Source organism: Alexandromys fortis, unplaced genomic scaffold (genome assembly GCF_014885135.2).
Source record: "Alexandromys fortis isolate MF-2015 unplaced genomic scaffold, M_Fortis_MF-2015_v1.1 scaffold_36, whole genome shotgun sequence".
Taxonomy (NCBI): domain Eukaryota; kingdom Metazoa; phylum Chordata; class Mammalia; order Rodentia; family Cricetidae; genus Alexandromys; species Alexandromys fortis.
In genome coordinates this window covers 8,983,819-9,007,542 of record NW_026067915.1, presented here as the reverse complement: position 1 = coordinate 9,007,542, position 23,724 = coordinate 8,983,819, and the positions used below count along the sequence as shown (strand labels likewise).

Below are 23,724 nucleotides of genomic sequence, written 5' to 3'. Positions count from 1 at the left end.
TCTGAGTCGTGTTGAAGATGTTTCTTTGTATTTCTAATCTATTAAGTTGATTTTCTTTCTCTTTTATGTGTGTGTGTCTGTGTACACTAATGTCTGTGCAACACATGTGTGCCTGGTGCTCATGGAGTTGAGAAGAAAGCACCAGCTCCCTGGATCTGTAGTTACAGGTGCTTGGGAGCCATCATGTGGGTGCTGAGAACCAAATCTGCTGCCAAGAAATCTGTCTAGCCCTTGTTTGAGTTGTTATTTTTTTAATTGTGAGTGGCTATTAAGTTTTGTCAAGTGCTTTCTCCTGCATCAATTGAGATGACTGTGGTTCCTCTCCCCCTATTTTTTTAAAAATTGGCTTTTCTTTGCTTTTGCTAAAGGTGTTGTATTTGCATCATCTTAGTTAACTTTACAATAGCCTAGCAGAGTGTTGTTGTTTTTCTTTTTACTGTTTTTATTGAGTTATATATTTTTCTCTGCACCTTTCCTTTCCTCAGCCCTAAAATTGCTTTTTTCTAGACAGGGTTTCTCTGTGTAGCCCTGGCTGTCCTGGAACTCATTCTGTAGACCAGGCTGGCCTTGAACTCAGAGGCCTCTGCCTCCTGAGTGCTGAACCTAAGGTGTGGGATAGCACACCCGGCTTCCCCTTTGTTTTATTAATACAGTATATTGTATTGCGTGAGTTTTAGATGTTTAGCAAACAGTGTTCCAGGAATAATCCCACCTATTTGTTATGTATGATACTGATAAGATGAATTTCATTGCTAGTGTTTTCTTAGTTTTTTATCTCTGCACTTAAGGAAGATTGATTTGTAGTTTCCTCTTTAGAGCATCTTTGTTAATATGAATTATTTTTCAGTATCAGTGTGAATTCCTAGAGACTCTGTTTGTGCATGTGTGTGTGCATGCACATGTCTGTGTATGTGCATGTGTGTATGCCTGTGTGTGCGCGTGTGTGTGTACATGTGTGTGTGCCCGTACATGTCTGTGTATGTGCGTGTGTGTGTATGCCTGTGTGTGTGTGCGGGGTGTGTGTATGTGTGCATGACCACGGCCACCCATATCACAAAATTCATGTGGAAATCAGAGGACAGCTGGAGGGAGTTAGTTCTCTATTTTCTCCGTGTGGGATCTGGGGCTGGAAGGAAGGTAGTTAGGCCTGTTGGGAAGCACTCTTGCAGCCTTGCTGTCTCCCTAGCTTCCCCCTCGTTACCTGAGATGGGAATCTCTCACCAAGCTTGGAGCATGTGCTTTTGCCGGACTGGCAGGGCGTCCAGTCCGCTGGACACACCTGTGCCGCGGTACAGATGTATGTTACTGTACCCAGCGCTCTTCACAGGGGTGAAGCAGATTCAGGTTCAGGTCCTCAGGCTTGTGCAGTAGGGATTTCACCCGCTGAACTAACTCCCCAGCCACTTGGGAATCTCTGTGCACCCAGGTTGGCTTCAAACTTAGTCCTCTTGCATCAGCCTCATGAGTAGCTGGGATCACAGGCAATTTTCCTTTCTTTTGGTCATTTTGAGTCAGTGTCTTTCTATTATGCTGCTCTGTCTGTCCTAGAACTTGCTGTGTAGATCAGACCGGCCTCGAACTCACGGAAATCTCTTGCCTGTCACTAGCGAGTACTGGAATTAAAGGTGTGCACTACCATGGCTGACTCTATTTAGAATTTTCAATTTCTTCTTGAGTCACCTTCAGGAGTTTGCATCCTGAACGCCTCCATTTCATCTAAAGGCACATAGCTGTTAATAGTGACCCAGTCAGCACATAGCTGTTCATGGTGACCCATTTTATTGAACTCAGCAATGTTTATGATTGTAGTAGCATTTCTTTCATTTCTGATTTTAGTAATTTGAGCTTTATTTCTGCTCTAACCTTCATTTCTGTTCTTTTTTGAAAGTTTTTTTTACTAGCATACATTAACTATACACAATAATAGGTTTCATTCTGACATTTTCTTTTTTATACATTTTTTATTGATATTTATTGAGCTCTACATTTTTCTCTGCTCCCCTCTCTGCCTCTCCCCTTCCCCCTTCAACCCTCCCCCAAGATCCCCATGCTCCCAATTTACTCAGGAGATCTTGTCTTTTTCTACTTTCTACTTCCCATGTAGATTAAATCTATATAAGTCTCTCTTAGTGTCTGCATTGTTGTCTAGGTTCTCTGGGATTGTGGTTTGTAGGCTGGTGTTCTTTGCTTTATGTTTTAAAACCACCTATGAGTGAGTACATGTGATAATTGTCTTTCTGTGTCTGGCTTACCTCACTGAAAATGATAATTACTTTCCTAGTGTTAAGTATAGATATGCTTGTGTGTCTGCATGTGCACGTGAAGGCCGGTGCCATGGACCCAGCAGAGAGCTCTGTGTCTTCTGAAGCTTGAGCTGCGGTGGCCATTGGCTGTCTGACGTGGACTAGGAAGCAAATTCTGGTCCTCTGCAAGAGCAGAATGTGTTCTTAACCAGTAAGTCATCTCTCTAGCCCATCTCTCTAGACCCTCAGCTACTTTTCATACACAGACTAGGACCACCTGCCTAGGGATGGTGCTGTTCATAGTGGCCTGGGTTGTACTACATCAGTTAGCAATCAAGAAAATTTCGTCTTTGCAATTTTAATCCAAAGGTGTTCTGTGTGTTTGTTTTTATTTTATTGAGTCAGGGTCTCATATATCCCAGGCTGGCCTAAAACTCCTGATGTAATAGAGGATGGCCATGGGTTTCTGGTCCTCCTGCCCTCCCCTCTCAACTGCCAGGGTTATAGGCAGAGCAGGTTTCTCTGTAAGTAGCAATTGCCAGCACTGTCGGAATGTCACACAGAGCTGCCTCTGAAGGCTGGTGGGAGTTAAGGAGGTTGTTATTAGCACTCCTGAGCTCTCCACACCTCAGCTCTGTTTTCCTTTCCGAGGCTCCAAGAGATGTGTGACTAGAATCCCATTAAGATCGTAGTGGAAACATGGCTCTCGGAAATTGGCCTTCTGAGCAAAGTCTCCTTCAGTGGTGTCTGCGCCTTGGCAAACAGGTTGAGGGTGAAGTCGAGGCAAACAACTGGACCCGGGGCTCTGGGAGCTCAGGGACGGAGCTGCTTTCCCACTCGGGCTCTACCTTTTAAGAATAAAGACTGATTCTGAGCTAGCCCAGTTTCTCTCCAGTCTCAAAATGATATCAAAAACCCGTTCCACAGCTCTCTGTGTGTGTCACTAGGATGGTTTGCTCCTGAAGAATTTATTCTTCTCTGTTTTTCAATAGGAGGTAGGTATTAGATTTCTGAAAACTGTAGGATTTGTTTAAATGAGTCACAGCTTTTGGCTAAAATAGAGAAGATTCCATCTGGTGCCTTTGCGTGGTCCCCAGTTCTGTTCTCTGCGAGCTAGAAGGGAAGCAGAACTTGATGTTCTAGGAGCTCACCATGACTATGCCGCGTCACCTTTCAGGCACCAGGCTCCCCTGAGAAACTCCTGCACTGAGCCGCCATGTTTGGGAGAGTGAGGTGGGGTGGGTAGTGAGCATGAGCTGAGGTCTGACACCTAATTCCCTGGAGTGCCCTTGGGTTTGCCTCTTGGAGGTTACAAAGAGGAACCTTCACAGCAGAGTTGGTTTCCTCAGGACCCTAGCCCACTGTGCGCTCATAGTCTCCAGGTTCCTCAAGGAGCAAGACGACGCGTCCTGACCGAAGAGGCTCCTGAGGGCAGGTGGCAGTGCCCCAAATCAGGAAGGGTCATGAGGGCACGAAGCTACTTGAAGGAAGGGCATGGGTTTGTTGGGAGGGAGGCCTAGTTCTGATCCTAGCTTTGCCTTGATGTGTTCATTCATCTCGTTCAACTCTGATTTCCTCACCTGGGCCTCCACCACAGTGCTGATGAGATTGACTGCCATGATGGATGTAAAGGGTTTGGCTAAAAGTGGCTGGTTCCCTCGCCTGACCCCACAGTCTTGCCTGCTCCCTTCCATGCCCTTTTGTCGGTGACAGGTTGCTGTGTTTGGACTGAAGGGTGCGCTGTGAGTCAGGACCACACTACAGAGGATGCTGACACCCTACACAGACCCTGTAGAGTGGAGGCTTCTGCTCAGTCAGTAGGTTGGCCTGACTGCTTGGCCTTGTCTGCCTCTCTCTGAGCACCTCAGTGGGACACCTCCATTGCTGGCTCCTTCAGGACAGCTCTCCTGGGACCCTCAAGGTCCTTAGACCCTTCTTTGCTGGTCTCCTGCCTGGTCCTGGAGTCACCCGTCTCTGAGCTAGCTCCCTGAGAAAGTGACCTTGTCTGTAGGACTCATTCGTCTTTGCTTGCTGTTGATACACTGCCTGGCTGCCTGGCCAGTGTGGGACGAGGCCTTCTTCCAGGGGGCTACTGAAGTGGCTATGTGGCCCTGTGAGCAAATGCCACTGGCTTTCCTGCTAGTCCCCAGCAGTGCAGCGTAGCTGGCTGGAGGTGCTTGTCTGGTTGCCACTGTTGACTATTTCCACAGATGCTGAATTAGCAAATGGCTGCATCTTTGTGTGTGTGTGTGTGTGTGTGTGTGTGTGTGTGTGTGTGTGTGTGTGTGAGGAGGGCTGAGCTGTTGGGCTAGGAAGACCATGGATGCCAGCACATTTGTTCTTGGCTCACAGGCAGCCTGCCTCATTGCAGGAACAAGGCAAGTAGAGGGAGCAGGGGCATAATAGTAAATTAACTGTTTAGAGTGGTCCCTGCTCTTAGTACATTCACAATACTACACAGCAGCCCCTCTATGGAGTTCTCACTTTCATCATTTCAGAAAAAAACTCAGTGCTAGTGAGATGGCTCGGTGGAGAAAGTGCTGGCTGTGCTAGCCAGACCCGAGCTCCATTCCTGGTGATGCCGTGAAAGAGAAAACTATCTGTCCGTCCGTCTGTCTGTCCGTCCATCTTTCTCTCTCTCTCTCTCTCTCTCTCTCTCTCTCTCTCTNTCTCTCTCTCTCTCTCTCTCTCTCTCTCTCTCTCCTGGTGATACAGTGAAAGAGAGAGCTATCTGTCTGTCTCTCTCTCTCTCTGTGTCTTTGTCTTTCTGTCTCTGTCTCTCTCACACACACAAACACACACACATGCTTCACAAATTAATTAAATAAAAAAATCTGTTAAAAATATTGCTGGGCAGTAGTGGCACACACCTTTAATCCCAGTACTTGGGAGGCAGAGACAGGTGGATCTCTCTGAGTTTGAGGCCAGCCTGCTCTACAGAGTGAGTTCCAGGACAGCTAGGATTGTTACACAAAGAAACCTTGTCTTAGAAAAAAAAATTAAAAATATCTGGGCATGGTGGCCCGTGTCCTTAATTCTAGCACTCAGGAGGCTGATGCAGGTTGATCTCTGGAAGTTCAAAGCCAGCCTATAATAGCAAATTCTAGGACAGCCTGGACTATATAGAAAGATCCTGTCTTAGATAGGTAGGTAGATAGACAGACAGACAGACAGGCAGGCAGGCAGGCAGGCAGGCAGACAGACAGACAGATAAAAAATACAAGTAAAGGGGCTGAACAGGTGATACAGTGTGGTTAAGGACACTTGTAGCCGGGCAATGGTGGCACACACCTTTAATCCCAGCACTTGGGAGGCAGAGACAGGGATCTCTGAAGCCAGCCTGGTCTACAGAGTGAGTTCCAGGACAACCAGGACTACGCAGAAAAACCGTGTCTTAAAAAAGCACCCCCCCAAAAAGTTAAAGAGAGCACTTGTTGCTTTTTTAGAGGATCACTGTTCAATTCCTAGCATCTACATGACAGCTCACAACCATCTGTAACTCCGGTACCAGGGGACCCAACACTTCCTTTTGGCCTCCCTGGGTACCACACATGTATATGGTACACAGACGTACATGTATGCAAAACATCCATACATATAAAATAAAAAAAATCTTGAAAGAATAATAAACTTTTAAAAATCAATAATTTTTAAAAAGAAAACTCCATTTTCATTAATAAGTTACTCCCATCTTTTCCCTAGCCCCCAACAGTCACTAGTCTGCTTTTTGCATCTATGCATTTGCCTTTTCTATGAATTTTATATACATGGAATAATGAAATTTGCCTTTTTGTCTTAACCCTTCTACTTAGTAGGTATTTAGTTTCACTTACAGTATAGCAGGATCCTGAACTTCATTTTTTTTTTTTGCCTTCTTTACTCTGGTAAAATATGCATCATATGGAATTTCAACTTTTTGTTTCTTGCATTTTTGTTTATTATTATTGTGTGTGCATGATGTATGTGTGGGCCGGTGTCCTATCACAGTGTTCATACAGAGGTCCATGGAGAACTCTGTACTTTCTTTTTTCTTTTTCTTTTCTTTGTGGGGAGGTTTGAGACAGCTCTGTAGCCCAGGCTGGCCTCAAACTCACAGACATCCACCTGCCTCTGCCTCCTGGGTGCTGGGATTACAGGCGTGCGCCTCCATGCTGATCTTACACCATCTAAGTGTACAGTTCAGTGGTATTGGGCATGCTCACACTGTTGTGAAGCCGGTCATCTCCAGAGCCCTTCAGGGTCTCAAACAGAAACTGCACTGCTCCACAGTAACCCCCTTCCTTCCCCGGGACCCTGGTGCCCAGGGTTTTACTTTGTCTCTAAGAATTTGGCTAAGTGTAGATTTCAGGTACTTTCTGTAACATCTGCTTTTTTGAGACTGCTTATCTCATTAGCACAATGTCTTTAGGGTTTATCCATTGCGGCATGTTTTCATTTCCTTCCTCTTTGGGGCTAGGTAACATTTTGCCATACGTATATAGAAAACTGTTTATTCATCTGTCGATGGACATGAGGTTTGTAATACATTTTAGCTGTTGTGATCAGAGATCCTTGAATATCTCTAACAGCCTAGTGGACATCAGAGTGACTCTGAGATGAGATGCCGAGGTTTGGTGAGGGTCCTGTGTCCCAGGCCTCCCAGCTCCTCCCCTTCCTCCCTTAGATGCCCTTCCCTGAGCCCTGGTACAACTCCCAGGATGTTTGTATGATTCTTCTCACACATGCCTTCTTCAGACGTCTCCCTACTTCCTCCCCCATGTTCTTCTAAACACCTCTCATGCCCTGGATTTGTCTTCTTGGGTTTTTCCTGCATCTTGGCCATAAGGCAAGTTCCATGAGATGAGCAGCCTTATCTGCCTACATCCGTGCCAGGTAATCAAGTCTGCAGAGCAGCTCAGTGCCAGGCACCTGCTCCCCGAAGAGAAGCTGAGGTGTAGTGGAGCAGCAGCCTTGTAAAAGCCTGATACTTTTCCTCTCCAAGGTTCCCTCCGGTGTCCTTGAGTCTATTTCTGATACCCACTCCGTTTCCAGGTACCCAGTGTGCCCAGGTTCCCAGCCCCTTCCTCAGACATTCCTTTGACCTTGGAAGCCTGGCCACGCCCGAACATATAGTGTTGCCCTTAGCCTTTCAGCAAGGCTGTGGGGGCTCCCCATGCACTCACCTGATTCACCTGATTCGGGTAGGGGTGGGGTGGGGTGGGCTTTGGGCTCTCAGATCCTGATCTTCTCCTGTCAAGCACAGACCTTACAGCTCATCCTTTCTTTTCTCTTAGAGTTTCTGGCTGACTTCGCATTACTTCCCACTTCCCTGAGACTTTGGCATCAGAATCTCAGGCTTCCTGCCCACTCTACTTGCTGTTGAGCCAGGGAAGGAAGGGAGGAAGGCGAAAGCTAATGTTTTCCTCGGTGCCTACTGTGCACCTGGCATCTATATTCCTTTTGCTGGCATGGTCCTGGATTCTGTGTTGGCCCAGGCTGGCCCTGGCATGGTGATTTCTGGCCTGGGCTGTTGTTCAGGGCATTTGCCCTTCCCTTTGGGAGCAGGCCTCCTTCATTACTTGGTGGTTATCCCTGAGCCATAGAGAATGTGACCACACATGTATTCATGTGCTCATGCATGTGTATGTACATGTGAGCATTACTGTCATACACGCACACACGTGCATGTATAGTATCTCACCAAGTATTTTCCTCCAGTATTAATTCTGATTCCAGCTCCACAAGCTGACATATGGGACCAATTTCTCTCTTCCTCTCCCTCTAAAACAGGGCTTCACTATGTAGCTTAGGCTAGCCTAGTACTTTTGGTGTAGTCTAGGTTAGCTTTAAAGGGATAGTCCTGCCTCAGCCAACCTCTGGGATTATATGTTTGTTACCATGGGTCTAAGTACAACAGTGGTTCTCAACCTATGGGTCGCAACCCCTGGGACTGAATGACCCTTTCCCAGGTGTCTTGTAAGACCATCAGAAAAGGCTGGGTGGTGGTGGCACACGCCTTTAATCCCAGCACTCGGGAGGCAGAGACAGGTGGATTTCTGTGAGTTTGAGGCCAGGCTTGTCTAAAAAGGGAGTTCTAGTACAGTCTCCAAAGCTACACAGAGAAACTTTGTCTCAAAAACCAAACCAAACAAACAAAAAGAACAAGAGCACCTAACCACTATGCCATCTCTCCAGCCACCTTAAGATTTATTCAAAAGGCCATTGGAAAACACAGATATTTGCATTATATATGTGTGTCACATATGTGTCTGGTGCCTGCAGAAGTTAGAAAAGAGTGTCCAGTCCTCTGAAATTGGAGTTACAGGGTGTTGTGAGCCACTGTATGGGTGCTGGGAACTGAGCAAGAGTAGAAGTGTTCTTAACCACTGAACCCTCTTTCCAGCTCCTCAGACATTTGTTTTTGTGAAATTTAAAGCTGAATCAATGCTCTCACCACGTTAGCTAGGTTCAGAAATGTCCCCGAGCCTCTGCTCCCCAGATAGGAACCCTGGGAAGGAGAGGCAGGGAGACAGTTCCTGTGGCCAGAGAGACGGCTTCTCTTGGTGAGCGTGGGTCCAGGCACTCGAAAGGTATTACTGTTAAGTTGAACTAGATTAAAAACCTTAGATGGGAAGTTTTTACCTTATATCAGAGAAAAGGTCAGAGCCCAGAGCCCCAGCTGGATTGCTCAGAACTGTGTAAAAGCGGGCGTGGTGATGTAGCTCAGCCAGCAGAGCACTTGGCCAGCTCGCATGAGGCTCTGGGTTCACTCTGCAGCACAGGAAACAGGCATGCTGTTCACACCTGTAGTCCCAGCACTTGGAGAGCAGAGGCAGGAGGATCAGGAGTTCAGGGTCACCCTTGGCTCCATAGAGAGTTTGAGGCCAGCCTGACTACCTGAGACCCTGAAAAGCCAAAAACCACAGAGGAAGGACTAGAGCAACGACTTAGTGGTTAAATGCACTTGCTGCTTTTGCAAAGGACCTGGGTTTTATTCCCAGCACCCACATGGAGATGTCAAACTCCAGTGCCAGGGGACCTGTCACCTTCTTCTGACCCCCTTTGGAAACAGGCATGCAGAGATATATACAAAACACTCGTACACATAAAAAGAAATACATCTTCTAAAAAAGAAAATCGCCGAGGAAAGACGGTAATTGGAAGAGGGGAAGTGAGCCAGCATCCACGTACATTCTCCCGCACTGAGGCTGACAGCGTGTGGAACACGGACACAGGGATGCTGAAGATGGAAAGGTGGCGTCTGTGCACGTGCCCTTTGATGTTGCAGTGGGTGCTGTTTAGAAGAGGGGCTGCTTTTCTGGCTGAAATGCATCTCATTTACCATCCTAGTTAGAGTTTCTATTGCTGTGATGAAATACCATGACCAAAGCAGGCTGAGGAGGAAAGGGTTTATTTGGCTTCCACTTGCACATCATAGTTCATCACTGAAGGAAGTCAGGGCAGGAACCTGGAGGCAGAAGCTGATGCAGAGGCTATGGAAGAGTGTTGCTTACTGTCTTGCTCCCTGTGGCTTGCTCAGCCTGCTTTCTTATAAAACTCGGGACCACCAGCCCAGGGTGGCACCCCCACAATGGGCTAGGCCCTCTTCTACCAATCAGTAATTAAGAAAATTCCTTACAGGCTTGGACACAGCTCAATTTTTTTATTGTTTTGTTTTGGTTTTTTGAGACTCGGTTTCTCTGTATATCAGCCCCGACTATCCTGGAACTAACTCTGTAGACCAGGCTGGCCTTGATCTCACAGAGATCTGCCTACCTCTGCCTCCCAAGCGCTGGGATTAAAGGCGTGTGCCACCAACGCCCGGCGAGTGTGTGCACTTATATATGTGTGTGGGTATACATGTGTGTACATGTTCTGCAACTATACATGTTTATTCTTACATGTGTGGAGGTCCAACATTGATGTAGGTGATGTATGGTGTTTTTCTTGATTGCTCTTCACTTTATATATTGAGACCCAGTCACCCATTAATCCTAGAGCTCACCAATTGTGTGTAGCCTCACTAGTCAGCTTGCCCTGAGGGTCCCCCAAGTGCTGAGAGTACAAAGTTTCCATGCCCACCCAGCTTTTATGTGGCTTCTGAGATCCACACTGCAATGCTCATGTTTCACAGCAGGTGCTTTGTCCATGGAGCCCTTCCCCAGCCTAGGAAACTGGGCCTTATCGAAAGAGAATGTAGGGTGAGCTGGGGCGGGATGAGTCGGGTGTGGCACCAGGAATCCTTGTCTGCAGGCAGTACTGGAATAGGAAACTGCCTAGAGACTAGGAGTCCCACTGTAGTGTGCTATGGAGGACGTGAGCCAATGCCCACAGTCGGGTGGTTGGTCTCCTTGGAGATGCTTCCAGAAGGCCTCATTCTAGATGCTTCCAGAAGGCCTCATTCTCATGCTTCGTGAGCGCTTGCACAGTGTGACTCTTTAAGGCTTCCTTCACATGTGTGACTGATTGTGGTCACTGACCCAGAAAAACAGGCCTTTCTCAGCTAGACTTTCGGAATAAGCTTTCTGAGCAGATACTGTCATGTCTATCCCAGGCTTTCAAGTCCTTCCCCATTCCTGTCTGTCATTGGGCTGGGATGCCCGGTAGGCTCCAGGGTTATTGTAGTGGGTCCCTTGTCTTCCATGCCCAGGGCATTGGCCCCTACCACAGAGAGCCTCTGGCTCCCTAACCAGTCTTTCAGTTGACAAACATACTGAACCTGCTGGCTGGGTCCTGTGCAGGCTCTGAGAACTCTCTGGCCATGTGTAGAAGAAAGTTAGAAGATCCACTTTTCTCTAGACACACACACACACACACCATCCTTCTCCTCCTTCTCCTCCTCCTCCTCCTCCTCCTCCTCCTCCTCCTCCTCCTCCAGGATTTCTCTTGCTCTCGTATCCCACATTCTTTTCTTTTCCTGGGAGGACTCTTACATCTTTAACACACAAACACACATGCATGCCCATGCATACACGCACGCACGCGAACATTCAAGTTCCCATTGCTTCATGTGTGAAAAGTGGAGTTTTGTGGGTAAAAACATTTATTTTTTAAATTCTTTTGACTGTAATAAGTTTGAGCATGCAAAGCAAAGGTCTTATTTCTCCTTGATTTTGGCTATCTCTTTTGAAAATCGTTATTGTGTATGTGTATGATTTGGGGGGCATGTGCTGTGGATTGTGTGTGGAGGTCAGAGGACAGCTTCCATGAGTCAGTTTTATCCTGCCACCGTGGGTGCTGGAGATGGAACACAGATACAGGCTTGCTGATCCATTCGCTGGCCCCTCCCTGCTGTTTCTAGTGTTAACCACTGTCTTGCTGTAGGTCCTTTGTCAAAGTGGGACTCTTCAGTCTCTGGTAGAAGCCTACTCAAGTGCCCTTGTCCCTGGGCCGCGGGGACAAGTGATACACTGCTCACCGGGTGTCTCAGCGCAAGTGGAGATGGGAAATTCTGACCCCTTCTATAATTTTTGTACATTTCTATTTAATGATGTGGTGTGTGTGTGTGCGTGTGCACATGTGCCTAGCATGGCATGCGTGTGGAGATTAGAGAACAGCTTTTCCAGAGTTGGTTCTCCTTTCGTCATGTGGACCCCTGGTACTGAACTCAGATTTTTATGCTTGGTGGCAAGTGCCTTTACCTACTAAGCTACCTCAGTTCTTCCTTTTGTTTTCTTTCAGAATTAAAACTAAGAAGAAAGAAAGAAAGAAAGAAAGAAAGAAAGAAAGAAAGAAAGAAAGAAAGGAAGGAAGAAAGAAAGAGAGAAAGAAAGTCAATAGGCATTTCCCCAATTCTTTTTTAACCATTTTTAGTCACAGACAAGTTTTTTCTTACTCTTAAATAGAAAGAAGCAGAAATATTATTAGTAACTTTTTCATTTCCCTTAATATTTAAAACAGGAAGCCTTTATCTCTGAGCAATTTCTTCTGTCCTTTAGTTGCTTATTTATTATTTTTTAGTATATAAAACAATGCATTTCCTTATAACTTTAAGTTTTCTTTCTTCCTTTCTTTCTTTTTCCTTCCTTTCTAAGTAAGGTCTCCCTGGTTGACTAGAAATTCACTGTGTAGCCAAAGCTCACACTTCCATACAGGTGTAGACTACCATGCTCAGCTCATGACATTTCATACCTGTATACCATCACCTTGCTCACATTTATGCCCCTCCCATTATGTAGAAAGATAACTTATTAACATGGGGTACAAGAAAGTTACTTTGGTGATTCTTTCCCTGAATGGACAATAGATACACTTTTATTTGTTTGTTTTGGGTTTTTGATACAGGGATTCTCTGTGTAGCCCTAGTTGTTCTGGAACTAGCTCTGTAGCCCAGGCTAGCCTTGAACTCACAGAGATCTGACTGCCTCTGCGTCCTGAGTGCTGGGATTAAAGGCGTGCGCCACCACTGCCTGGCTAGATATAGTTTTAAATTCTATTGACTCTCTATGAGAATTCATTCAAGGGATCTCAGGCCAGGCAGCCTTATGGTGGAAATCTCAAACAGCAGGCTTTGTAATACATCAGACACCAGGGAGTTTCTGGGTTCAGCCCAGACCCCAAGCATCACACATGTTCAGCCCATTCAAGTATTAGCGCTACAAACCCTGAGTTATCCCACCAGCTGTGCTGTTGGCCATGTCTTCCTTGCTATGTCTCGAGAAGAACTGGAGAGGCATCAGCTGAGCCCTGAGTCTCTCATGAGGCACAGACACTGAAGATAAGGCAGAAACGTAAGGAGTTTCTGGTCCAGGATCTTTTCGTTCTTGGGAACAGTAGGCAGGGGCTGGGGCTTGTGTTCTCTATAGTCACAAAGGCTCTCAGGTTCCTTTTGCTTATCTCGACTTCCCAGTTGCAGCAGAATTTGGAAGAGGCTTGTGCACTGTCCCTTTGGTAGAGGCTGTAGTAGAAAGTGCAGTAGCTGGGACTTGGGAACAGCTGGCTCAGCTTTACGCCGTGACTTCTGACTTCTAATTAGAGTTTCCTGGCTTCAGGAGCTTCTCCCCGTGGGTCGGGAAACTAGGACAGCACACAGTTCAAAACTGTCCCCACGTGGGATCTTAACACAGATGTATGCAAGTTGGGTGAGGAGCAAGAGGCTCGGTGACCTGGTCATGCCGGGAGCCACAGCACTCCCAGAAGGCTGTGGAAAAGTGGCTAGCTAAGCTGGTCCAGGTTGAGGAGTCCATAGAGCTAGCTGGTGGGTCTGGAACCACCTACTCACAACAGAATAGAAGGTCAGGAAGTTCCTTAGGTCTCAAATGTGTGCTGCAGGTCTGGGCACAGAGAAGCTCTGTAATGTGCACAGGCAAAGTCAGCACCCCAGGCTCAGTGCTTACCAGTGCCCAAAGGAAGAGTTCCTAACGCTTGGCCTTCATTTCTTCTGGTGATCTATACCAAGCTGTTGGGAAAGCCTAGGAGGTGACAGGGAGAGCCCTTCAAGGAGCTGTTGGCCTGGGTCTCAGTTTCGGGTAGTGACTCTGGCCTGGATACCTGCCTGTCCTCGCTCTCCCTTCATCACTGGCCCTTTTGACTCTCAGCAGGAATGCCTCTGCATGTCTCTGCTGGGATGAGCAGTTAGCCAGGTCCAAACAAGTCAGGGAAGGAGCCCATAGGTACAATGGCAAAGCTACAGCATTCTCCCTTCTACTAAGTCTTACTAGAGAAACCAGCTCTTCTGCCATGCTGTAAAACCCATTCTTTTTCTCGGGTCCTCTGGGAATTTATGAATAATTAATTGGTTGAACCAGAACTTTGTAATAGATGAATAGTATAAACATGTCTGTCTTAATTCACCTAAAAGGAGTCTTAACAGGGTCATTTCCTACAAACCTTTCCTAATTATTTATATATATATATATATATATATATATATATATACACTGGTTAATTAAAACAAGCTATGGAACTTGCTTCCTTCAGCTGGCAAGCAGGGACTACACCACAAAGGTTCAGGGAGCCCTTGTCCTCCTGGGGGCTCACATTCTGACCTGAACGACAGAAAGTAAGCCCATAGTATCCTGCAGGGAGGCAACCTTTGCTTCTAACACTTGTGGAAGGTGACCTCAGGGTGGCTTCACACCAGCGGTGTGATTCACATGGTATGAGCATATGGAAGGTGACCTCAGGGTGGCTTCACATCAGAGGTGTGGTTCGCATGTGCTATGGAAACATTTGGATAGCCTCCTGGTGAACTCCTGGACATAGATTCATACCCGGTTATCTGTGAGTTCCCAGGATTCACTCAGGGCTTACATACAGATGTATGCTTGTGACTAGAGAGAGGCCAGTGTTATAGGCAGAAGGTAGGGAATGGCCATGGTGATGGTCAAATCAATAGGGTTATTCCTCTGTGGACTTCAGGAGGACTGAGAACTGCCAGAAACTTTTCTTTTACAAAAAGGGTCCAAGTCAGGCCGTGGTGGCCCACACCTTTAATCCCAGCACTTGGGAGGCAAAGGCAGGTGGATCTCTGTGAATTCAAGGCCAGGCTAGTCTACAGAGTAAGTTCCAGAACAGCAAGGGCTACACAAAGAAACCCCGTCTTGGGGATGGAGAGATGGCTCAGAGGTTAAGACCACTGGCTGCTCTTCCAGAGGCCCTGAGTTCAATTCCTAGCAACCACATGGTGTCTCACAACCATCTGTAATGAGATCTGGCGCCCTCTTCTAGTGTGCAGGGATGCATGCAGGCAGAATACTATATACATAATAAATAAATAATTTTTTTAAAAGAAACCCTGTCTCAAAAACAACAATAACAAAACCAATATGTGTAGTGTGGTGTGTGTATGTGTGTGTGCACCTCCTTAGTCACTAAAATTACAAGCCTGTGCCACCACACCCAGCTGATGTCTTAGTCTGAGAGGACATCGGCAATTTCAGGAAATATGGATTGGTCAACCCCCAAACATGTCTTGGTGAAGTCACCAAACTTCAAAAAGAAAGAGTTCTTGTTTATCTGGCACAGGGATTCTCAGCCCTCCCAATGCTGCAACCTTTAATACAGTTCTTCATGTTGTGGTGACCCCAGCCATACAATTAATTTTCATACTATTATGAATTATAACATAAATATCTGATATGCGACCCCTGTGAGAGCGTTGTTTGATCCCTAAAACGTTGTGACCTACAGGTTGAGAACCTGGTCTAGAGGGAGAAGGTTAACATATAAAAAAGGAAAATGAGACCGACCCAGCGTTCTCTTCCACAGAAGACAGTAGCTGCAGCTGGAGAGTTCAGGGAAGCAAAGTGGGGCTCAGAGTCTTATGTCTAGCTCAGGTGTTGTTCAAGTTCAAACACAGTCAAACATTCAAGGACCCAAAATGTGATCCCTGTGAATTCTTTTTGTGTGGATGAATGAATAGGTAACTATTTCTAGAGATAAACTGCCTAGATATCAGCGATAAACCTATGACATAGTCCTTAGGCTAAGGAGATTGCATTCAGCAACCACTAACCTGTAAGCAAGCTGTCATTCACATGTCTGGCTGTCTCAGACACCACGGAGCAAGAGACATTCAGCCTTCAAAGCCAGAGGGAGCTTATGGTAGTTGATGCTTTCTGTTTCCCACATACAGATGGGGAAGACTGAAGAGATGGGGGAAGGGATTCAGGGAAGGTCAAAGGTAAACACTCCACAAACTATTACTGTATGCCTTCTGTTTTCCTAGCAGGGAATGAATTTGGCAAGAGGTGTGTCTAGCCCAGTTCTGAGTGAAACCCTCTAAAAGCTGCCTATCACTGGAGACATGGTTAAGGGTTTGGTTTTGTCCCCTGTCGTAAATAGTTAAGTCCATGACTTTTGTGTGTAGTTGAAGGCAATGGTATTTCCCTCTATGCTTCCTGTCTTAATCAGTGTTCCATTGCTATGAACAGACACCCAGTGACACACTTCCTCCAACAAGGCCACACACCTCCTAATCCATCTCTTAGGGCCACTCCCTGATGATTGCATCAAATGTAGGAGCCTACGGGGGCCATTCTTCTTCAAACCACCACACTTCTAGCTTCTGAAGGTTTTTGGTTCTGAAGGTACTGCATTCAACACACACACACACACACACACACACACACACACACCTACCTAACTAAAAATAGTCTTTTAAAAAAAGACTGGAGATTGGGTATCTCAGTGGCGGCTTCTAAACTAGGGCACATGTTGGGTAGGAGGTGGGACAAAGTAGAAAATATGAAAACTATTTATGTCTCCTCACCTTTCTTTTTCTAGCCCAGGCTAGTCTCAAGTTGTGAACTTCTCTAAGGGTGACCTTGAACTTGTGATCTTCCCGCCCCTACCCGCAGAGTGCTGACCACAATCCTTCACCCCCCCTGAGCTGTGCCCAGCACTCTTGTTTGTTCTCTATCAAGCATCCTTTAAAACCTTCCTGTCGGTCGGGCGGGCGATGGTGGTGCACGCCTTTAATCCCAGCACTCGGGAGGCAGAAGCAGGTGGATCTCTGTGAGTTCGAGACCAGCCTGGTTTACAGAGCTAGTTCCAGGACAGGCTCCAAAGCCACAGAGAAACCCTGTCTTGAAAAAAAAAAAATAAATAAAGCCTTCCTGTCTGGGGGGGGCGGACATTTTATGAATAGTCTAAGAGCATGTAATTGTAGATAAATATTCATGTGTTGGGAATGCAAAAACATATTTTACTGACAGGATCACATGATTTTTTTTAAAAAAAGGCAGGAGGTTGCTGGCCTGTAGGCTGAGTAAGGGGTACCTTGTGTGGAAACTGGAATCGTTCCTGAGGGGGGAACTCCAGGAGTCAGGAGTTGCACCCTGGTGCCCACCATTGGCTTCACTGCTGCTCTGCTGGCTTGCCCACAGACCGCCAGGACGGCCCCGAAGGTGGGGGTGTCCAAAGGTGGGGGTCCTCCCACAGTGTTTGCCCTGCTGTAATTGCCCATTACTGAAAGGTCAGCCATGAATTTTTGAAAACCTTATTTGAAGCTGTGGGGTTCTTCCAGCTGCCCTGACTTACAGAGTTTCCTTAAGGTCCCTCCCGTCTTGATGAACAGAGACAGCTTATTAATATGAGTCCTTTCTCTTTCAAATGTTCAACTGGAGGCGGTGGGGGGACATGCTCTAGATGCTGCCAGGTGGAGCCCACAGCATGGTTTCCCTCTGGCCGCACTCTGGCTCCATTCTTCCCTGCATTTCCTTCCTGTAGGCTTCAGCCCTAGCAGGTCCTAGCTGACCACAGTAGCCAGAGCAGCTCCTGGCTGCTTCCCACCGTGGACCAGGCGGCCACCTCCTTCCCAGTTGTCCTGTTGTGACCCGGGCTGCAGCATCTTTCAGTCTCTAGAACGAATTTGCTTCTCCCACCAACACACAGTGGATTATGTCTCCCAGGAGTGGCATGGATGGGACAGAAAGCCGCAGAGCTTCTTAGGGCTGATGAGGGTCAGGCAGACTGTTTGGCTTTGTGCCCTTCCTGGAAGGAGCCAGGAGGTTCCTTCCTGCCTTGGCAAACAGGGTTGAGTTAAAATTATTTGTGAATAGTTAATAGCCCGAAATGTTGAAAGGAAGGAAAGCTGGTAGAAATTGAACGTTTTCACGTCCTTGGCCTTTCTTGGCCATCATTAAGATGTATTATCTACTGTAGCTGGAGGGATGGCTCAGCCATTAGAAGTGCTGCTCTTGTAGAGGACTCGGGGTTCGTTCCCAGCACACACATTGTGGCTCATAACCATTCTTAACGCCAATTCCTGGGGATCTGATGCCCTCTTCTGGCCTCTTTAGGCACCACAGATGCACATGGTACATATACATGCATATAAGCAAAAAGCTTATACACATAAAATAAAGATCTGAAAAAATATTCAGGTGCTTTTAGTTTCTGCAGCTGGCTTCCAGTCACCCTTCATATAGGCCCTCTTCCTCCAGCCTGACCCTCTGTGCCTTTGGTTTTTTGTCTGTCTCCCTACCTTGTGCATTGTCCTTATTCCAGCACTTCCCAAGAAGCAGCCTCCCAAAGACTGCTGGGAGGAGCGTTGACCTTGGGGGCTTCACCGTGGCCTGTGTCCACAAGTCCAGGTCTCTCTGCACAGGACAGTCTCTCCTGCGGACATCTCCCTCTCGTCCTCCTTGCTTCTAGCAGTCAGGTTGTGGAGACTTTCGTCTGTATCTGTCCTCAGGCTGATCCTTCCACTTGTGTTATTTTGGGATGCACGTCCAGATAGCCAAGACTCCTGAGCTCTGTCATGGCGGGACCTTTCTTAAGCAGGAGGAAGAACTGTGCTGGGTTTTGGAAGATCTTGGACTTTCATGGTATGGCGCATGATCTTCACAGGTGTAGCCATTTTCTCCTGGGACTCAGCTCTCTGCAGGGCAATGTCAGCTGCTCTCCAATAAGGGGCTCTCTAACCCTGTGGTGTCATTTTCTTTCTTTTTGCTTTCTCTTTCTGATACAAAGTCTCACTATGTAGCTCTGGCTGTCCTGGAATTCACTTTGTAGATCAGGCTGGCCTCGAACTTACAGTGATCCTGCTGCCTCTGCCTCCCAAGTGCTGGGATTAAAGGTGTGCTCCGCCACACCCAGCTATGTGGGGGTATTTTCTTCTGTCTTTTTTCTTTCTTTTTTTTTTATAATTTTTAAAAATATTTATTTATTTATTTGTTATGTATACAATATTCTATCTGTGTGTCTGCCTGCAGGCCAGAAGAGGGCACCAGACCTTATTACAGATGGTTGTGAGCCACCATGTGGTTGCTGGGAATTGAACTCAGGACCTTTGGAAGAGCAGGCAATGCTCTTAACCGCTGAGCCATCTCTCCAGCCTTCTGTCTTTTTTCTGACTGCTCTGTTTCTGGGCTTTTTTCTAAGTTCGTGAATGCTGTTGGGTCCTTCATGTTTTCCTGGACCACCATTCTCTGGGTGGCTTCTGTTCCTGAGAATTGCCTGTGAACTCATTCTCTCAGATAAAATATCTAGGGCCACGCTGTAGATTTCTCCTGCTCCCCACGATCTTCAATAAAACAAAACCCAGATTTTTAGTTTTGCTTTTTTACTCCCCACCCCTGCAGGCTTCCTTCTCTGGATTCCCCATGGGACTGAAAACCAGGAATGTCCTTTGTTGTATCTTTCTGTCCCCTAATTCTATAAACTGTCTCCTGGGCAATTCTTTCTTTTCACTGGATTTCCTGCCTTCATCATCTTCATTGGGCCACAGAGCCCAAATGCATCTGTTGGGAAACCATAATGGCCCAGTTATTCTGGCTGTCCCCATGTTCATCTTGAGCATTCTAACGAATTCAGGTAATTGAATACTAATGCTACCAGAGCTGTTCTCAGTGCTGGGAGTGATAACGATTTGCATCTGACACACTCCTGCCTCTCTCCACCCACACTGAGCATGCTCTGATGGCCCCTCTGAGCCTTTGGATGTATCTTCTGTCTAGTTTGCTATTCCACCTCAGGGAGCATGGCTTGTCCTTTAAGGCCTAGTGTAGAGGTCTCGTCATCTTCCTCAGGACTGTGGCTTGGGACTCGCAGTGATTTGTTTGCACATCTGTTTCTAACCCCAGAGGATTGGATCCCTGTCTGATTTACTTTTTGAAAAATTCATTTTAATTACACATTCAGCAGGTATTCATAAAGAATATAAGAAGACATAAAATATGTATATGTGTAAAGAGTAACCGAGTGCCTGGCGGCCTGACCTGCACTGTAGGAGTTTATCAACCTCACGTGTGTCCTGCTCTTTGACGTGACGTTAAAAAAGTTCACACAGGAACTAATCAGTCAAGTGCCCCCCCCAAATTCACAGACAAAGTCTCTTAGTGTTTTCAATAAGCTTATGATATTGTGTTGGGCTGCGTTCCTAGTCCCCTTAGCTGAACGCTGCTGCATCTTACCTCAATCTGAAGGTGGGGTATGTCGACAGGATCACAGAGAGCAGAGGACCGAGACCAAATACAAAGGTCAGTCAATGTGAACAACTGGAAGAAAAGACAAGCAGATGGCAGATGGAAGGAAGAAGGAAGGAAGAAAAGAGGGAGGGAGGGAAGGAAGGCAGGAAGGCAGGCAGGCTGTTGGAATCTGTTTCCTATGAGCCCGTTGCTAAGCACACTCCATGGGAAATGTTCAGAAGTGGATGATGTCACTGCTGATGGCGCCCTGCTTCCTGAGCTCACCACACGCATTGTTCACACACCGCCCTTTCATTTCTGTGCATGCACTGGTACCTGCTCAGTGGAAGCTCGTGTGGGTCCTGGGATGCAGTGGGAAGCAAGCCAGTCACAGGTCTTTTCTTAGGTCTGTGCCAGTTTGTTCTAGGCCCTCAGTGTGGATAAAATTTCTAAAGAAAGGCTAAATTATGATACAACATTGAGTTTAAAAAGTCACTTTGAGCTGGGCCTTTAATCCCAGCACTTGGGAGGCAGAGAAAGGTGAATCTCAGTGAGTTTGAGGCCAGCCTGGTCTACAGAAAGAGTTCCAAAGCTACAGAGAAACCTTGTCTTGGAACCTCCCCCCCCCAAAAAAATAACAAACAAACAAAAAGTCACTTTGAGCCAGGCAATGGTGGCACAAGTCTTTAATCCAAGCACTGGGGAGGCAGAGGCAGGCAGAGCGCTAGAATAACCAGGCTACTGAGAAACCCTGTCTGGAAAGCCAAAACAAAAACAAGTCACTTGAGCTGGTCATGGTACTTCATGCCTATAATCATGGCGGGAGGCAAAGCCATGAATCCGAGGCCCACCTGAGCTACATAAGTGAAGCCTCACTAGTGCAGCAAACCTGGTCTGTCCCTTTGCTGTCAGCAGCCAGCCAAGGGAATACAGGCCATAGCCAGTCTAGAATGTCCTGGGAAGCAACAGGAAACTTGACCTTTGACTTTTTGTACTCACCCTCTTTCAGACTGGAAAAGAGGTAAATTGGCAGAAACCAACCTGAGCTGGTCCAAAGAAGGAATTCAGGAAATTGAACTTTGGCCTGAATGTTTCTTTTACTTCAGGGTCTACCCAGCTCTGCAGACAGGTTGTAGTGGGATGGATATGGTGTTAGTCACACGGCCTCCTTCAGCGGGTTCTCAGTGGCTGGATTTGAAATACTATCTGACTTCATACCAAAGCATCCCACCATCTTAGATGTGGCTGGGTACCAGGCTTGCTGGAGGGTCTCTGGAAGGAATGGGCAGAGCCCATTGGTCATATTGGCATCACCTTGAGGCTTCTTAGTAGTGCGGTCCTGGGCTGGAGATGGCCCTGAGCCATCTGTTGCTATGAAGAACCTCAGCAACTATTATAAGAGAAAGCATTTGTCAGGAGTGGTGGCTCACGCCTTTAACCCCAGCACTGGGGAGGCAGAGGCAGGCAGATCTCTGTCAGTTCAAGGCCAACCTGGTCTACAGAGCGAGTTTCAGGATAGAAGGGCTACACAGAGAAACCCTGGAGAGAAAGAGAGAGAGAGGGAGAGAGAGCAAGAGAGAGCTTTTAATTGGGGGGCTTGTTTACAGTTTCAGAGGTTTAGTCCAATGTCATGGCAGGGGGCATGTTGCCTGGGAGGCAGGTGCTGGGGAAGCAGTTGAGAGCTACATCATGATCTGTAGGCAGAGAGAGAAACTGGGTATGACATGGGTTCTGAAACCCCAAAGCTCAGCCTCAGGGACACACTTCCCCCAATAAGGCTACACCTCCTAATCCTTCTCATCCTTTCAAATAGTGCCACTCTCTGGTGATTAAACATTCAAATCTATGAGGCTTTGTGGCTATTCTTATTTAGACCACCACATTGGTTAAGAGCACTGGCTGCTTTTAGAATCCACATGTTTGCTCACAACCAGGGGATCCAATGCCCCTTTTCGGCCTCTGTGGGCAGTGCCCGCAAGTGGTGCACGGACATACACATGCAGGCAGAACACTGTAAACATGAATAAAAATAAAGCTTAAATGTGCAGTCCCTGGCTGGGGTGCAGCTTCACTGATAGACTACCTGCCTAACATGCACGAAGCCCTGAGTTTTATCCCCAGAACTTATAAATTGGCTATGGTGGCGCCTGCCTGTAATTCCAGCACTTTAGAAGTGGAGGCAGGGAAATCAGAAGTTCAAGGTAATCCTTAGCTACAGAACTAATTCAAGGCCAGCTGGGCTCCAGGAGACCGCGTGTCAAACAAGTCCAGCCCGTATGAGATTACTAACTAGAAGCTGCTCTTTCCCAACGCGTGAAAGGACAGTCCTGTCCATCTGCCGTGTGGCCTGATGCTAAGAAGCTTGTGAGGGCTTCAGCACGGGTACAGTAAATGGTGACTGTGATTATGTCACTGTGCAAGAGAAAGAGGACAGTGATGGAGCTTAGGGTCACTCTAGGTTGGAGAGCTATGTAAGCTACTTCTATAGATGTGTCTCTAACGGTCATTTTCAATGTCATTTCAGTGTTTCACGGAGACTGGACCCCAAGGAGCCCCTGGGTAGCCAGAGAGCAACTTCTCCAACCCCAAAGCAAGCTTCTGCTGCTTCTGCTACTGCTCCAGGCCGAGAAAGCCCCCGAGAGACGAGGGCTCAAGGCCCACCAGGCCAGGAAGCTGATGGTCCCCGCAGGACACTACAGGTAGACAGCAGGACACAGAGATCAGGACGGTCCCCCTCAGTGTCACCAGACAGAGGCAGCACTCCCACGTCCCCCTACTCTGTCCCCCAGATCGCTCCCCTCCCCAGCAGCACCCTGTGTCCTATATGCAAGACCTCGGACCTCACGTCGACCTCCAGCCAGCCAAACTTCAACACCTGCACCCAGTGTCACAACAAGGTCTGCAACCAATGTGGATTCAACCCCAACCCTCATCTTACCCAGGTAACTACCTTCTTTCTGCTCCACCAGCCTTCGACCACTTCCTCATGAGCATCTCTTCTCTGGCTCCTTTCTTTTTCTTTCTCACAGCCCTGACCATGGCTGTTTTCCTTAGTCACCAGTGCCTGTGTACCCCGATGATGGGGGTGGTAATGGTGGCGGTGGTACCGGATCCAAGATGTGGAATCAGATGACAAGGTCTGGCGCCAGGTCTCCTGAGAGATTCTTGTTCCCTAAAATCTTAAAAAGGACTGGAGCAAAAGCTTAGCAATTAAGAGTACCATCTGCTCTTCAAGAGAATTGAGGTTCAATTCTTAGCACCCACAAGATGACTTACAACAATCTGTAACTCCAGTCCTGGGGATCCGATGCATTCTCCACTCAGGATGCACAGAGACATACATGCAGGAAAAACCCTATAAAAATAAAAATACTTCTGGCAGTGGTGGTGCACGTCTTTAATCCCAGCACTCAGGAGGAAGAGGCAGAGGATTTCTGAATTTGAGGCCAGCCTGGTCTAGAGAGTGAGTTCCAGGACAGCCAGGGATACACAGAGAAACCCTGTGTCAAAATAAATAAACAAAACCCCCACAAACTTAGAGCTTTTTTTTTACCTGGTTTAATTTTAACCTAAAAAAAAAAAAAGAAAAGAAAAGAAAAGATCTTAGGGCAAAAGGAAATCTTTTTTTTTTTTTTTTTTTTTTTTTTTGT

General features: G+C 47.0%; 1 protein-coding gene across 3 annotated transcripts in view; it reads left to right on the top strand.

Annotated features, from left to right (window-relative positions):
• Positions 1 to 23,724, top strand: part of Bsn (bassoon presynaptic cytomatrix protein) — an 86,024-nt gene that overhangs the window by 21,422 nt on the left and 40,878 nt on the right. For 2 of the 3 annotated variants that reach the window (XR_007591222.1, XM_050139601.1), the window contains exon 2: positions 22,599 to 23,016. Coding sequence is in view for 1 of the 3 variants with exons in the window: in XM_050139601.1 (XP_049995558.1) it covers positions 22,599 to 23,016 (418 nt within the window). In the remaining 2 variants the exon portion in view is untranslated. The remainder of the gene's footprint in view (positions 1 to 22,598; positions 23,017 to 23,724) is intronic. The other variant, XR_007591223.1, reaches the window with a different exon arrangement.